General features: G+C 52.8%; 1 protein-coding gene across 1 annotated transcript; it reads right to left on the bottom strand.

Moving 5' to 3' along the window:
• Window positions 1–2655: 2655 nt before the first annotated feature.
• GPR4 (G protein-coupled receptor 4) lies at window positions 2656–13781 on the bottom strand. The gene is made up of 2 exons (XM_024768119.1): window positions 13708–13781; window positions 2656–5942 (listed from the first exon to the last, which is right to left on the bottom strand). The coding sequence occupies exon 2, from the start codon at window positions 5167–5169 to the stop codon at window positions 4024–4026; it is 1146 nt and encodes a 381-aa protein (XP_024623887.1). The 5' UTR covers window positions 5170–5942; window positions 13708–13781; the 3' UTR covers window positions 2656–4023.
• Window positions 13782–15937: the final 2156 nt, after the last annotated feature.

The raw sequence follows: 15937 nt of genomic DNA, 5'->3' as shown, positions 1-15937 counted from the left end.
GGCAGTTTAGAGCTCTCCCTGGGCGTAAAAAACTGTCCAGGTAGTCATACAGACCTGGATTGGGAACCCAGCTCCACTGTTTACTTGCTTTGTGTGACGAGTGACTTAACCTCTCTGGGCATCAGTATTCCCATCTACAAAATGGGAATCATAAGAACACTTACACCTCGGGACTTTCCTGGTGGTGCAGTGGTTAAGAATCTGTTTGCCAATGTAGGGGATGTGGGTTCAAGCCCTGGTCTGGGAAGATCCCACATGCCGCGGAGCAGCTAAGCCCGTGCGCCGCAACTACTGAGCCTGCGCTCTAGACCCTGCGAGCCACAACTACTGAGCCCGTGTGCCACAACTACTGAAGCTCGCGCACTCTAGGGCCCATGCTCCACAAGAGAAGGCACCGCAATGAGAAACCCGGGCGCCGCACGGAAGAGTAGCCCTGCTCACCGCAAGCAGAGAAAGCCCCTGCGCAGAAACGAAGACCCAGCACAGCCAAAACTAAATAAATAAATAAATAAATTTACTAAAAAAAAAACAAAAAACACTTACCTTATTGGGTTGTTGTAAGCCTTGCATGCAAATTTTGAATATAAAAACATAATGAACTATGTTAAGAGCTTAGAATGGTGCCAATCACCCAATAAACAGCCCTTATTACTATACAGGTATTAGCATTATTATTGCTAACTCCAGCATGAGGGCGCATTTCATCTCCAGAAGCAGCTAATCCAACCATTTCCCAAGTAACTGACAAACTGAGACCCAAAGAGGGGCCAGGAGAGTGGCACAAGTTTCCTCAGCCAGCAGAGGTTGATAGCCCAGCTTCTTGGCTAATAAACTATACCGTTCTCAAGCAGCCCCACTTCCTCCATTGTGGGGCGAGGGTCCCTAGGGAGCTGGCTCAGGAAGGAGTTTAAGGAAGTGTCCCAGACTGTCATCCCTTACCCAGCAGGGAGCAAAATCATATAAACAAGGTCAAGAAGAGGTTGAGAGAAATTTCTGGATGGTGGAGTGCTGATGGGTAATTGAGAGATTCTCGAAGAGGCAGAGGAAGAGGGGAAGTACAAGGAACAGAGAAGCTGTGTACAGGAGGAAACATTTAGGACACAGAGTTGGGGGACCCAGGGCTTTACTTGGCATCCTCTCGGACTCCCTGAGTGTCCTTTGTCACTTTCCTGGCCCTGATGGACTTCCATTTCTCCATCTGTAATGATGATACTGACATGTGTGAAACTCGATATTCTAAATTACTAAGAATGCCAAGACTCCATAAAAACAACTTCTCCCCAGGACCCTTTCTGGGCTAAAGATGTTAAGGAGCTTGGGACCATTCAAGGTCCATCATCCACTAGGGACCTCCCCCCCCATTTTACTGACTGACCAACTGGAGCCAGAGGATGACAAGGATTTATCCAGAGTTCCAGAGGTAATCAAGATGGAACTGAGGTTGGGGTTTCTTGAGTCCCAGCCCAGAGTCTTCTCCTGATCCCTGGGGGTGTTAGCCTGGGGCCTAAGGACCTACTCGGGGTGGGGGTGGGGCGCTGAGGTTCCACATGATGAGTTTAGGAAGCTTCCAAACTTGTACATGACTTTTTTGTTTATAATTCATTATTGTTTCCTCAGCTCCTAGAACAATGTTTGGCACATAGTAGGTGCTCAATAAATATTTATTGAATGAATGGGAATGAGCATTTGGTGGAGGGGTAGCATGCAGGCTTTCATCTGATTCCCTGAGGGGACTGTGTTCAGAAAGCTTCTATTCCCCTACATCTCCATCCCAGTAGCTTTATAGCAGTGAGACAGGGTGGGAAAACTACCAGCCCTCCCTCCCCGCCCAATCCCAGGCCTCCCTCTTTTCTCTTCCCCACAACACCAAAGACCCAACTTCCTGCATCTCAGTGACCCATCCCTCCTCCTGCAAAACCATTTTCCTCATTAAGTTCATTTTTTTTCTCACTCCCCTCCTCCCTCCTCTTTCTTTCTCTGAGAAGGGTTTCCAGGAACCTCTTCTGGGAACTTCTGGGGCAATGGTGTATTTGTGCCCGTGTGTGTGTGTGTGTGTGTGTGTGTGTGTGTGTGTGTGTGTGTGTGTAGGGAGATCTTCACATCTCATCAGGAGCCTGGAGCCTGTTACACACCTGTGGGGAGGAAGGGAGGGAGATGGGCTATCAGAAGGGGCGAGGCCTGTCCAGAGCTGTGTGTTTCCTCCTGCTCTCCAGCCTAGTTCTAGAAGGACAGCCATTCCTGGTTGACCCCTGAGGGCCAGGGGAGGGAGGGGAACACCATCAGCCAGGACAGCAGCCGTGGCCACTCCGGGGCATGGGAACAGAGGCAGAGACAGGGAGGGGAGAGGGAGCCCAGGATGGCCCCGGCGTTGACTCACTGGCTGTGTGACCCTGGGCTAATCACTTGGCCTCTTCGGTGACGGCCTTTGAGTAGGGCCTGGGATCATTTCTAGACGTCCTTCCAGTTCAGGTCCCCTGGTCACCCTTTTCCCAGGATGGGCAAGGGGCTTGAGTTACACAATCCCACCGGCCCTTGTGCTTCTTCCATCATCGAATTCCTTCAAGATAAATCCCAAAGCTGACACAGATCCTTCCCCACTCCACCACCACCCACCCCCGACCCCAGTCCAGCCATCAGCATCTCCTGCCTGGGCTCCTGGCTTCTGCCCTTACTTCGCATATTCTGTTCCCTGCTCAGCAGCCAGGGAATCCTGTTAACATTTAAGCCAAATCCCAATCCTTCTCTGCTAAGAGCCCCTCTGTAGCTCCCATTTCTCTTGGAATAAAAGGCAAAGTCCTCACGTGGATTCACAAAGCTCTATAATATGGGCCCCTGTCCCTGGCCTGTCTCAATTCCATTCCTCACATCCTCCCGCCCCCGGTTCCCGCCACACCGCTGTGTGTGCTTGCTGGCCCTCAAATGCAGGCAGTCTCTTACTCCATGTTTTGCGCTTGCTGTTCCCTCGGCCTGCAGCGCTCTTCCATCTGACTCCTTTCCTCCTTCAGGTCGTTTCTCAAATGCCCCCTTCTCCGTGAGCCCTCCCCGACCTCCTTATCTAGATCAGACTCCACATCACTGTCTGTCCCCTCAGTCAGCTTTATTTTTCCCCATTACCCTTATCGATTCCAAATGTTATGTTTATCTTTATTCATTTACTGTGAGCTCCGTGAGGGTGGGGCCTGGGCTGTCTTGGTCACCGTTTTGTCCCCAGCTGCCAGCCAGCACAGGGCTGGGCAGAGAGTAGGTATAAACAAATCTCCCTTGAATGAATGAATAAATAGCCTTCTCTTGTCCCCAGCCCCCTTCCCAAGCCTGCCCTGCTCCCTGCTCCACCAGCCCGTTTGCTGATCGCCCTTCATTTGATTCTGCTCCCTCCTCCTCAGTCCTGACCTGGAGAATGCTGTTTATCTTGAAACTCTGAAACGCTCTGTCCTGCTCTCTCTCTCCCCTATATGACCGGGGGCTTCCCAAAGGCAAAAGTGACCACTCAGCACTCGGTGAGTTTCTTCTTCCACCTTCCCCGTGAGTCACAGACTTTTACCTCCTTGTTGAAAGTAATCCTAACTTTTTTGTCTTTACCTTCCGGAAAGTTAATCTACTGGTCCCCTCCTCTAGGAGGCACTTTCTGACCCCCAGACCCGGTCTGATGCCTTCTTGGGTTCCCCCAGCCCCTGGGCTCCCCGTCTGAGCCATGCCCACTCTGGGTCATCACTATCCAGGGACAGATCTGTCTCCCCCAGTGGAGTGGGAGCCATGAGGGCAGGGCCAGCGCTGTCATTTGTCACCGCTGCGTCACTAGCACCACCCAGCGCAGGGCTAGGCACAGTTCTACTGAATTGTTAGGGGGTCATGGTGGAGGACGATGGTTGACCAGTGACACATCAACCTCACTACTTTCCTATTTTCTTACATGCGTATGGAAATTAGCATAGCCTCATTTACATACAATTTGCATACACCGGACCAGGAGGGAAGGGAAGGTGGGGTTAGTATGGAGGAGTGGGGGCTCTGCAGACACGGGGTTCACTGTGCCGGCAGCAGCACCTTCAGCTGCACCTGGTCCCTCTGGGAGGGCTGAGCGGCCACCCAGCTGGCTGCCATGGCCTTGGCCACGCTGTTCCTCTTGGAAGTGAGTGGGGTCTCCAGGGTGAGCGAGACGTTGGCCATCTCCTGGGGTTTGTCACTGGCCAGAAAGCGGAGCAGGTTGTGCAGGGCCTTGGCCACGTGACTGCGGGCGCCCTCGTTGACGAGGCAGTAGAGGATGGGGTCAGCCACACAGTTGAGGCTGGTGAAGGCCAGTGAGCTGTGGTACGCCGAGAACACACGTTCCTCGAAGCCACAGTCCCAGGGGTGGCGCAGGTAGACGGCGCTGCGGGAGAGCAGGAGCACGTGGTAGGGCGCAAAGCAGACCAGCACGATGGCAATGAGGCTGAGGGCCAGCCTCTTGATCTTGGCCTTCTCCTGGCGCTCGGTGGACACGCTGCCCCGCACAGCCCGCAGGATGCCACGGTAGGAGAGCAGCATGAGGGCCCACGGGAACAGGAAGCCCACGAAGACCCGGTAGAGGTTCATCCAGGCCACCCAGCTTTCCATGGGGAACTTCTCGAAGCAGAAGGTGTGGTTGTAACGGTCGCGGAAGAGCTCATCGTGGAACAGGGGCGCCGAGTTGGCTCCCAGCTCCGTGGCCCAGACCACGGAGCTCACGGCCACGGCCGTCTTGACGCGCCGCAGGCGGGTGAACCGCAGTGGGTGGGCCACGGCCAGGTAGCGGTCCACGGAGATGCAGCAGAGGAAGGCGATGCTGATGTAGATGTTGGTATAAAAGATGAACCCAAAGAGCTTGCAGGAGCTGGGGCCGTGGATCCAGTTGTCGTGGTGCAGGAAGTAGTCCACCCACAGCGGCAGCGTGCAGATGTACAGCAGGTCAGCGATGCTGAGGTTCATCAAGTACACACCCAGCTCGTTGTGTTGCCGCACCTGGCGGTAGGCGGCCCACAGGGCCAGACAGTTGGTGGGCAGTCCCACGCCGATGACAAAGATGTAGAGGGAGGGCGGGAAGAGGTGGTCCACGAGGGAGTCCACGTGGCAGCCCTCCCACGTGCGGTTGCCCATCCTCGGCACTGAGGCTTTCGAGATGCTTCCCCTGGCCCACGGGGGCTGTGGGGCCATGGGTGGCGGGAGGCCATCAGGCCCCCTGAGCCCCCTCCTCGGAGGCTCAGGGGAACATGGTGGGAGGCAGTCCACAGTGAAGAGATGAGGCTGACCACGAATCGTGGGCCAGGCTGGGCGGGGAAGGATAGAGCTTGAGAGGGAAAAGTTGGAGGAGGGATAGAATTACGACAAGAGGGAGGTCTGGGGGATGGCAGGATTCACAAAGGTCTTTGTCAAGGAGGTTTTATGAACCCAATCAGAGCATAAGTGGAGGAGTACTGGGGTCACACAAAATTGACTGAGGGGGCTGTTTATAGAGGAGCTGAAGGCATCAGTGGGCAGTGGTGAGAGAGAGAGATTTGCGGAGGATGTAGAAAGTAAGCATGGCCATGCTGAAGTAACGGTGGGGTGGAAATGTATGGGATAGTGTTGAGATAGGATAGTCTACGGTTAGGGAGTGTTGAAAGGACCAGGCAAGATGGATGGGGGTGCTAGCATTTCCTAGGACCCCAGTAAGAAATAAGGAAATAAGTAAGGTAAACAGCGAGGAGAAGATTACGGAAAAGGAGGTGTCTTGTGAGGGATGAAAGAGAGGAAGGGCTCGGTCTGGGGAATGTGGGAAGGGTTTTTAAGAAACAGGAAGGAGGTGAGTAAGGGCTAGATCAGAGCAGGGTTACTAATACAGGGAATTTAAAGGGGACAAGGACGGGGCTCCAGCTTGGTCCTGGTGGGAGCTGAGCAGTTGACATGAGGTGGCCCCGCCTCACAGTTCAAAGCCCATTTTGCAGCACCTGTGGGGAGAGAAGACTGCAGTGAGAGGAGTCATAGACCACCCCCTTCTCCCCACACCCCTTTTGCCCTGACTCCAGTGGGCTGCAGAGGGTGGGGAACCTAACGATGCCTAATTGAGCCCCACTCTAAGCAACGGATCTCTGAAAACACAGATTTGAGATGCCAGATATATTTTTTCCCTAACAGATGTTAAAATAAAGATCCAGGGGCTTCCCTGGTGGCGCAGTGGTTGAGAGCCCGCCTGCCGGTGTAGGGGACACGGGTTCGTGCCCCGGTCCGGGAAGATCCCACATGCCGCAGAGTGGCTGGGCCCGCTGAGCCTGCGCGTCCAGAGCCTGTGCTCCGCAACAGGAGAGGTCACAGCAGTGAGAGGCCCGCGTACCGCAAAAAAATAAAAATAAAAATAAAGATCCAACTCAGATTTTAAAACTTTCTTCCAGAAACCATGTAAAACTTGCACAAGTATCATATCATGCTGTGGGAAATGGAGAACTAGTCTCAACTCTCATGTTATAGACAGGGAGACTGGGCCCGGAGAGGCTGCATCACTCCTCTCAAGGACGCACAGCAAGGCAGTGACAGAACCGGGCTAGAGCCAGCCCTCCTGCTCCTAACCCAGGGCACCCCATTTTTGACTATAATGATGACGGTGGTGATAATAACAGCTAAAGTTTATTAAGTCCTACTACATAGCAGACCCTGTCTTAAGCACTTTTATGGGTATGAATTTTAAAATTTCAAGAATCCTATGAGAAATAGGGTTATTCCCCCTGTTAGACAAACTGAGGCACAGAGAGGTTCAGAGACCTGTCCAAGGTCCTGATAGCGGGAGAGGGGAAATCTCGGCTTTCTCCAGCCTGCACTTCAGTTTTCACCCAAGAATAACTGGACAGAAGAGGGCCCTGGGCTGACAGCCCAGGGAAGCATAGCTGCAGGAGGCTGGGGGTGGGGCGGGGCGGGGAAGGGCTGAGAGGAGGATATGCTGGACTCGGTTGAGGTCGGGAGCAAGGGGGAGCCCTGCGGGCAGTGCCAGCAGTCCCCTCCCTCAGAGACTGCCCCCTTCATTGTCTCTCCCCACTCCCCTCCGAATTTCCCAAGTGAGAGTCTTGGGCTCCACTCTCCTGGTCCTGCGGAGACCTTTAAGGACAGGGCAAAGGACAATCTTGGACCAAGCCCCGGACCACTGTCAACCCCCAGAGAGGTGGGGAGTGAAGTCCTGAATTAGAGGCACCTTCAGAAGCCACTCCATCCAAGGGTTTGCATCAGTTTAGTTTTTAGGCTGTGAAACCACTTAAAAAAAAAAAGAGAGAGAGAGACATCTCAGCTGGAAACCCCATCTAAGACCATGACAGAGGAAGCTGCTCTGTGCTCTAGAAAAAAATGAGGTGGTGGGAAGAAGGCCACCTCTGAAGCATCCCTAGGACACACTTTGAAAACCACTGGTTGAGTCGATTGGACAGATGAGGAAACCAAGGCCCAGAGAGGGGAAGGAATGAGCCCAAAGGTACACAGCAGGTACATGGGAACCTCCCAGATACCTGAGCATCTTCTCATGGGAAAGGCCACTTGGCTCTCCCTACCTCCACACTAAATCCTGAATCCATGTATGTCTCTAAAATCCCTGCTTCTGGCCGCTCTGCTCAGCCATCACCACTGGCTTGGACTTTGCAGTAGCCTGCTCACGGCTTTCCTGGCCACTCTGACTTCCCTCAACTCACTTCCCACGTGGCAGCCAGAAAGGTCTCTCTAACATATAAATCAGCTCTTGTTACTTCTCTGCTTGAAACTCTCCAATAGCTTCCCAGTGGACTTGGGGTGAAATCCCAAATCCTCACCCCAGGTGACAAGGCATTCCCTGACCAGCCTGGGCAACCTAGCTGACTTTCTTGCCCACCTCCCCTCTCCCACCTCAGCAGCCTCAAGGCTCGACCTTCTTTCCAGCGTCAAAACCTTTGTTCTGGGCTTGCCTGGTGCCGCAGTGGTTAGGAAACCGCCTGCCAATGCAGGGGACACGGGTTCGAGCCCTGGTTCGGGAGGATCCCACATGCCGCGGAGCAACTAAGCCCGTGTGCCACAACTACTGAGCCGGCGTGCCACAACTACTGAAGTCCACGTGCCTAGAGCCCGTGCTCCACAACAAGAGAAGCCACCGCGATGAGAAGCCCGTGCACCGCGAGGAGAGAAAGCCCACGCGCAGCAACGAAGACCCAATGCAGCCAAAACAAAACAAAACAAAACCTTTGTTCTTCCTTCAGACTTACAACTAGCTCCCTCACCTCCTTCACTTCCTCAGGGAAGCCCTCTGTACCCAGAGTCCTGACCACCCATTCCCAGGGCTCTCTCCTCACATCACTTTGCATCTTGTTTGTGTCTGTCTGTCTGTCTAGAACAGACATTCCAGGAGGGCAGGGACCTTGTGTTGACTGCTGTATCACCAGCGCCCAGGACAGGCCTGGCATAGAGTAGGCACTCAAGAAATGTCTTTGGACTGAGGGAACAGGCATTGGTCAGCCCCTCCTCCAACACAGGCTCCTGCTCACCTTGAGGCGGCACCACCCCCGACTTCGAGCTCAAGCGAGCCCCTGCAGGGACCCAGAGAAAGAGGCGTGGAGCGAAAAAGTGAAAAGGGTAGGATCTATCTGCTGCACAATTGACTTTGAAAGATCAGGGCTGAGTCCCACTTAGTAAGTCCTCCCCGCTGTCGGGTCCTCCATGACGGAAGAGCTGCCCTCACCTCAGACTCACAGAGACTCCTGGATCCTGTGGAGATGGGACAGAGGTGGCTTGCTCCTGGCTGGAACAGTGCAATCCGGTCCCTACCTTTGAACTGAAACCACCCGCCCAGAGCAAATCACTCAAAACACCTCTCTCGGGCTTCCCTGGTGGCGCAGTGGTTAAGAATCCGCCTGCCAATGTGGAGGACGTGGGTTCGAGCCTTGGTCCGGGAAGATCCCACATGCGGCGGAGCAACTAAGCCCGTGCGCCACAACTACTGAGCCTGAGCACTAGAGCCCGCGAGCCACAACTACTGAAGCCCACGTGCCTAGAGCCCGTGATCTGCAACAAAGAGCAGCCCCCGCTCAACGCAACTAGAGAAAGCCCGCGTGCAGCAACGAAGACCCAACGCGGCCAAAACTAAATAAGTAAATAAATTTATATTAAAAAACAAAACAAAACAAAAACCCACACACCTCTCTCCCCTCTGTCTGCCCTGAGTCTCTCCTTCCTCCTGTAACACTGAGGGAATTACTTCTTCAGGAGCCTCAGTTTCCCCTTCTATAGAAAGGGGGGGGTGGGCACAACTTTTATACTAGTCACATCCCAGATATGAAAATCCTTGGGACCTCCCTGGCGGTCCAGTGCTTAAGACTCCGCGCTTCCACTGCAGGGGGCCCAGGTTTGACCCTATGCCTAGGATCCTGCATGCTGCGCGGTTCGGCCAAAAAAAAAGAAAATATCGATTCTATATAAACTCCTCCAGAGAACCGAAGAGGATGAAACATCTCTGAATTTATTCACAGGGAACTATGGATACATTCAATATCCTGTGATAAACCATAATGGAAAACAATATTTAAAGAAAAGAATGTCTGTATGTGTATAACTGAGTCAGTTTGCTGTACAGCAGAGATGGGTACGATACTGTAAATCAACTATCCTTCAATAAAAAACAAAATTAATTTACAAAAAGAAAATCCTTGGTAGAGGTGATGTCATCTATAAATTGTACAGTATTTGAACAATTACTACTGTTCCACAGGCACTGGGGAGCTGACACAAGAATGAACCAGTTCATAATGGGAGGAGGCACTGAGAGCTGGGAGTTCCCTTTGCCCCACCCTCTCAAGAACCCCTGGGTTCAGCTGAGGCTGGGGTGGGTACACAGGCATGAGACTGATTTCCTGCAGCCAAAGGAAATACACTTCCCATTGCTAATTTCCTCGAGGGGGAACCAGTTGGCCGCCTAGCCCTCCCTCCTCCCATCCCTCCTCCTCAACCCATCTGTTTCTTGGGGGATGCTGGGCATGGGGGAGGGGCATTCAACCCTCTCTTCTCCCCCACCTGAGATCTGCCCACCACCAAACCCCCGAAAGACAGCGCGGAATAGCAGACTCTTAGAACTCCACAGTGCAACAGGCCTATATGCCACAACATATAGGGGCACGAGGCTATTTCTGACCCTTGCCTGATACAGATGGGGAAACTGAGGCCTAGAGCCACAAAGCAGTTGTCTTAAGTCACATGGTGTGTCAAGACTGCATAGATCTGTCATTCTTAACTAAAAAGCTTCCCCTTACCTGAATGTTTTCTCTCTTCACCCCCTGCATTCCCGTAATTCTTCTCAAGTCTTTCCGGGGTTCTCAGCCCCTGTTAAGAATCTGCTGAGGGACTTCCCTGGTGGTGCAGCGGATAAGACTCTGCGTTCCCAACACAGGGGGCCCAGGTTCGATCCCTGGTCGGGGAACTAGATCCCACATGCATGCTGCAACTAAGAGTTTGCATGCCGCAACTAAGGAGCCCACATGCCACAACTAAGGAGCCAGCAAGCCGCAACTAAGGAGCCCGCCTGCTGCAACTAACACCCCATGCAACCAAATAAGTAAATATTAAAAAAAAATCTGCTGCAAGATCCACGAACACTCACCACAAGAAAGCAAATGACCTCAACGTCTTGGGTGCCCCTCCATCACCTGACTCCCTTGCCCAGCCCCCTGGAGCCAAGACCCTGTTGGGCTGAGATCTAAGTTGCCTCCCTTACTCAGGCTTTGTGTCTGGGAAGTCAATCCCCAAATCTCACAGTGCCCACAAGAAGCTCCCCAGTGCCACAGGCCTCCCTCGTGGTCCCTGCGGGCCCCTCCCAGAGGGGCAGGGAAGAGAGATAAGCTGAGAATGTGCAACGATAGTGGGGAGACAGGAAGGACTGTCAGACCACTGCCCCCACTTTGCACCTCAGCTGCTCAAGCCAGATAAGTCCCTGGGCCCTGGCAGCCACCTCTAAGTCCAGCAAGGCTGAAGGGCTGCGGGTGGGGGGCGGTGAAAGGACAAGATGGAGAGGTAATAGAGCCCCACAGCCCCTCACTCACCAGTCTTGTCCTAGAAGCCTCCAGGTCGCCTCTCTCAACCCCCACTTCCCTCCTCTGAGGGTTCCTGCTCCCCTGACAGCCCCGGGGGACCAGCCAGCTCCGGTCTGCTCATTAGGGGATGAAATGTGATCACCAAGCCTCGCTCCCCACCTGGTGTCCTGGCGGCTGGCCGGCGGAAACTGGGGGACAGTCCGGCCACCATGACCGCTCCGCTGGGCCTCAGTTTCCCCAGTTCTACCGAAGGGGTCCCCGTCCCTCCACACACCCCCACACCATCCAAAAGGGACACCAGAGTCCTTGACTCTACTCCTCTGATGTTCTAGAATGCAAGGTTCTCAAATCCTCAGGTTCTATTGTTAGTCCAGTTCCTGGTTTACTGTTCTATTATTATAACATTCTAGAGCTTTACCTTTCTTCCATTCTATTATTATTATCATGGTGGCTTTCCATGCCCTTCTCCTTCTAAGTTTCCAATATCCCAGCGTCTCACATTCCAAGATTCTCAAGTTCTATTGTTAGAACGCTCTATGATTTGTTTTAACATTCTATAACTTTCAGAATCTATTATTAGTTCTCAGTGATTACTATCTTTGCCGAACAAACACTAATATGTATTTCCCTTTTCTTTTTTACAGAAATGGGAACATACTCTACATACCGTAAACCTCACTTCCTTTTTCCTCCCTATCTAATCCGTTATTTTTTTTTAACATTCTAGCAGCCTAAAGTTCTAAGATTATGCAGAATTCTAAGATACTAAGGATTCAGTGGGGGAGGGGCAGTCACCACATTCACCTGGTCCCTAAATTCTCACCCCCCTGGGGGGGACATTCGGAGCCCAGGCTGCCTCCCAGGGAGCCTTGCCACGTCCCTCCCTGCTCGCTCACACCAGCTGAGTTATTATTTGTCTAGACACAAACCAAATTATAGGCCCTGTCCTGTGGGAGCAGTGGGCTTCATGGGGAGGGTCAGGAGACAGAATCAGGCGGGAGTTAATCTCTGCACTACCCCCCTCCCCTTCCCCTCACTTCCCTCCTTCTCTGAAACTCCACCCCTTCCACCCAAACCAACTCTTGTCCCCTCTCCTTCTCCAACACCGTGGTTTTAGAAATATTTTCTCTCCTCTGCCTCTAAAAGGCTCCCTCCTGGGTTCCAGCCATTCACACTCACCTTGGCATTCTTCCCTCCTGCCTATGAAGACCTCCTGCCCCACAGGAATCCGACTTAGTGGCAGCGAAAGAAGCCAGATCTTTGGATTGGGGCTTCAGTGGAACTGGAGTCCCAACCTTAGCCTGAAACTGACTCACTGTGGGAACTTCTACTCTGGGGCCTCAGTTTCCCCATCTGTAAAATAGGGGGCTTGGTCTAGCTGGCTCTGCAAGCACTTTCAAGCTCTCAGCTGTGTGCGAACACTGAAAACTGCCAAGATTCCAACACCAAGCTTTTTGGATTGAAGGATTCAAATACCCTAAGGACCTTTAATTTGAAGGTTTGAGCATTCCTGGTCCCCCTCTCTGATCATTCTCACTTACTTGGGTCCTTTCATTCAAAGACTTCACATGCAAGACTTCTTGATTCTATGATTCCCAGAGTTCTGGAGCCCCTCCCCCATCAGCCTCTCTCATTTTCTACTACTGGATGCCCCACCACCAGAAAGGAAAACCTCCCCAACCTCACCCCAAACCTGAAGTCAAGCTCAACCACAGAGTCAGAGTTGTGAGGGGCCCTTGGTGAGTTCAGAAAGAGTGGGGCTGGTGATGGGCCCTGGTGGGGGGCGGTGGGGATGTGGCCCCCATCAACTCCATCTGTGCCCGCAAGAAACTCCCCCAGCGCATGTCCCGCCTGAGTACACAACACACGTCCCACAACCGAAATTCCAGAGCTGTCCTTCAGCGTGCTTGGAGGTGGGGGGTGTCCAGCTCAAGGAGGGGGGGATGAAGCCAAGGCAGGAAGGAGTTAACGGGTGACCCAGCCAAATCCTGGAAGGGAGGAAGTGGGGGAGGAAGTTTACCCCCCAGCCAGGAATTCCTGAAATTGGAGGGTGGGGTGGGTGCGACCTCCAGAGCAGTGGGGTGACTGTTAAGGGGGAGGCAGGGTCACAGGGGCACTCAGAGTCCACCTGCCCCAGGTGGCTACCCTACTGCCCCCTACCCCACTCCCAAGCAGCTTCTCAGCCCAGGTGAAAGTTGGAATTTGCGAGGATTTGGAATGAGATGATGACGGGGTGAAGTTGCCAGAACCGGGTCTAAGATACAGAGAGACAGCGACAGAGGAATACCGAGAGACAGAGACAGGAAGGGAAAGGGCAAAGAGATGCCCAGAGACGGGGAGATGGAAGCAGAGAGATCCACAGAAACTGAGAGTTCACCAAGACACAGGGATGGAGGCAGAGTGGGAGAGCGACGGAGAGGCAGAGATAAAGAAATCGACAGAGACATCCGGAGATGGAGAAGGAGAGACACACCCAGAGGGAGAGGGACCGCAGATCCAGAGAGACATCAGAGACAGACGGAGAGATGGAGACACACCCAGAGACAAAGTCAGACGCCGGGAAGAGCCAGCCCCAGAGAGGGGCGGGGACGGAGACGGCGCGGGAGACTTAGGCAGCGGACGGACGCGGGGACGAGCAGTCCCCGGCGGCCGCAGGACCGGCGCGGGCAGGGGAGGGACCGGCGGCTACCTGCGCGTGACGGCTGGACGGGGCAGGTCGCGTCTCTCTCCGCGGCTGGGAGAGCCGGGCTCCAAGGCTGCGCATAACCACCCCCCCCCCAGGGAAGCCCCCTTTTTTTTTTTTTTTTTTTTTTCTAATTATCTACCTCCCCGCTAGGAGGAGTGTCATTTTTGTGTTTGGTTAGTTTACTACAAGAGAGGCGTTCCATACACGTTATTTTCAGAGAGTAAATACACGAATGGTAAGTGCTTCAAAAATATTTGCTGATTATTATCATCACGTCCTTCATACATTGGTCGTGAGAATTCATTCTTGGGCAAAGTACTTTGGACCGACCTGGGATGTAGCACTCAGAGATGGGCTTGCAAATTCTTTTTTATTTATTTTGAAAATTAAAATGCTTGGACCTTAAGAGAGCAGTACAACGAGTTGTGATAAACAGATACGCCCATGTGACTAAGCACTCAGATTAAGACATAAACATTTCCATCACTTGAGAACATTGTTTTTTTGCCCCTTTCCAGGGCATACTCACACCCTACTTCACCCCCAGAGGCAACTCCATGCCTTTCTGTTTTTCTTTTCCTTTTTTTTTTTTAACTGGAAATTAGTGTTGCCTGTTCCAGAGCTTCACAGAAGTGTAATGAAACACTTCTGTTTTGTTTAAGGTAGCTATTATAATCATTCACCATGTGGCCTTGGACAAATGACTTCAACCTCTCTGAACCATATTACCACCTTCCTCTCAGGGCTCTTGAGGGAAACAGAAAGTGAGAGAGTTAACCAAGGACCCAAGTGACCTGCAATACACACAGGAATAAAAGTTTTTTCCTTCCACCCTCCTTCAAGGGGACAGACAGAGACACTCCAATGGAAGTGTCACGAAGGTTTTAGCCCCCTCCCCACAAATAACCCAATATAAATCTTATCAGCTTCAAGAGAAGCCCTCCTGTCAGCCCCTTGGCCATCCCAAGCTCATCCTATAGAGAAATTCTGGAGTGCACTGGTGGGCGAGGGTCCCCTTCTCTCCTGGGCTCACCCTAAGTTTATGTGATTCAGTTAGGGTCCTGGCAGGAAACAGGTAGCCATTCAAAGAGTTTAAGTGGGGGGAAACTCCCTGGCGGTCCAGTGGTTAGGACTCAGCGCTTTCACTGCCGAGGGCCCAGGTTCAGTTCCTGGTCAGGGAACTAAGATCCCCACAAGCCACGTGCATAGTGCGGTCAAAAAAAAAAAAAAATTTAAGTGAGAACATTTATGAAGGGAAGGTTTAGAGGGGTTGGCAGGGTGAAATAACCCACAAAATGTGGGGCGACGCCAGGGAACCAGCTGGAGCCAGAACCAAGCCATTACTACCCTTCAGGCAGAAAGCTAAAGTTTGGAGTGGAGACCATAGAAGCTGTAGCTCTAGGTAGAGGAACACAGCCACTGCCAGAACTGCAGGGATGCAGGGAGGGGCCCGGAAAATAAATACTCCAACCTCTCCCTCTCTACTTACCTTCAGATTCCTTGTCAGTGCCTGTAACGGGGAGAAGCCAACCAGAAGGCAGAGGGCAAGGGACTCCCGTGGATGGAGCCCACACAGGGCAGTCTCCCAGGGCCCAGAGCAGGAGGAGAAAGGCTGAGGGTGACCCTGGGGTACACAGTGGAGAATTACCAGCACTATTCTCCCAGAACTTTCTAGACATATTTTTCCATGCAGGTCTGAGGCTGGGCACAAGGGGGTGACAGAGCACCAAGAGACCCAATGAAAGGGATGCTTAGCGCTGGACCACTTACTTCCCCAGAACTTGGACATTAGGGAAGGGTCAAAAGCTGGAGGACAGGAAAGAAGACTTTGATCCCATAGATCTGAAACCTGGAGGTCCGCAGGGCTGATATGATTGCTGGACTGTGCCGGCTGAATAGGAGTTCCCTGGGTGGACATGTTCAGAAAGGGTGTACCAGCGGGAAGGGAACAGCACGTGCAGAGGCTCAGAGACATGAAATGTCACAAGGAAGGGCAAGTATTGGTGATTCAAGTGGCTGGATATAAGAGATGGGGACAGGAGAGGATGTTGGCTTAAAAAGGAAGGATCAGGGACTTCCCTGGTAGCACAGTGGTTAAGAATCCGCCTGCCAATGCAGGGGACACGCGTTCGAGCCCTGGTCAGGGAGGATCCCACATGCCGCGGAGCAACTAAACCCGTGCACCGCAACTACTGACCCGGCGCTCTAGAGGCCATGAGCCACAACTACTGAG

The sequence above is a fragment of the Neophocaena asiaeorientalis genome, unplaced genomic scaffold (genome assembly GCF_003031525.2).
Source record: "Neophocaena asiaeorientalis asiaeorientalis breed wild unplaced genomic scaffold, Neophocaena_asiaeorientalis_V1.1 scaffold629, whole genome shotgun sequence".
Taxonomy (NCBI): Eukaryota; Metazoa; Chordata; class Mammalia; order Artiodactyla; family Phocoenidae; genus Neophocaena; species Neophocaena asiaeorientalis.
The sequence above is the reverse complement of the archived record's forward strand: the minus strand, read 5'-3'. Positions and strand labels throughout refer to the sequence as shown.

What these genes read in the sequence shown, in the direction of transcription:
- GPR4 (XM_024768119.1), bottom strand. Translation starts at nt 5,169, where the DNA reads ATGGCCCCACAGCCCCCGTGGGCCAGGGGAAGCATCTCGAAAGCCTCA.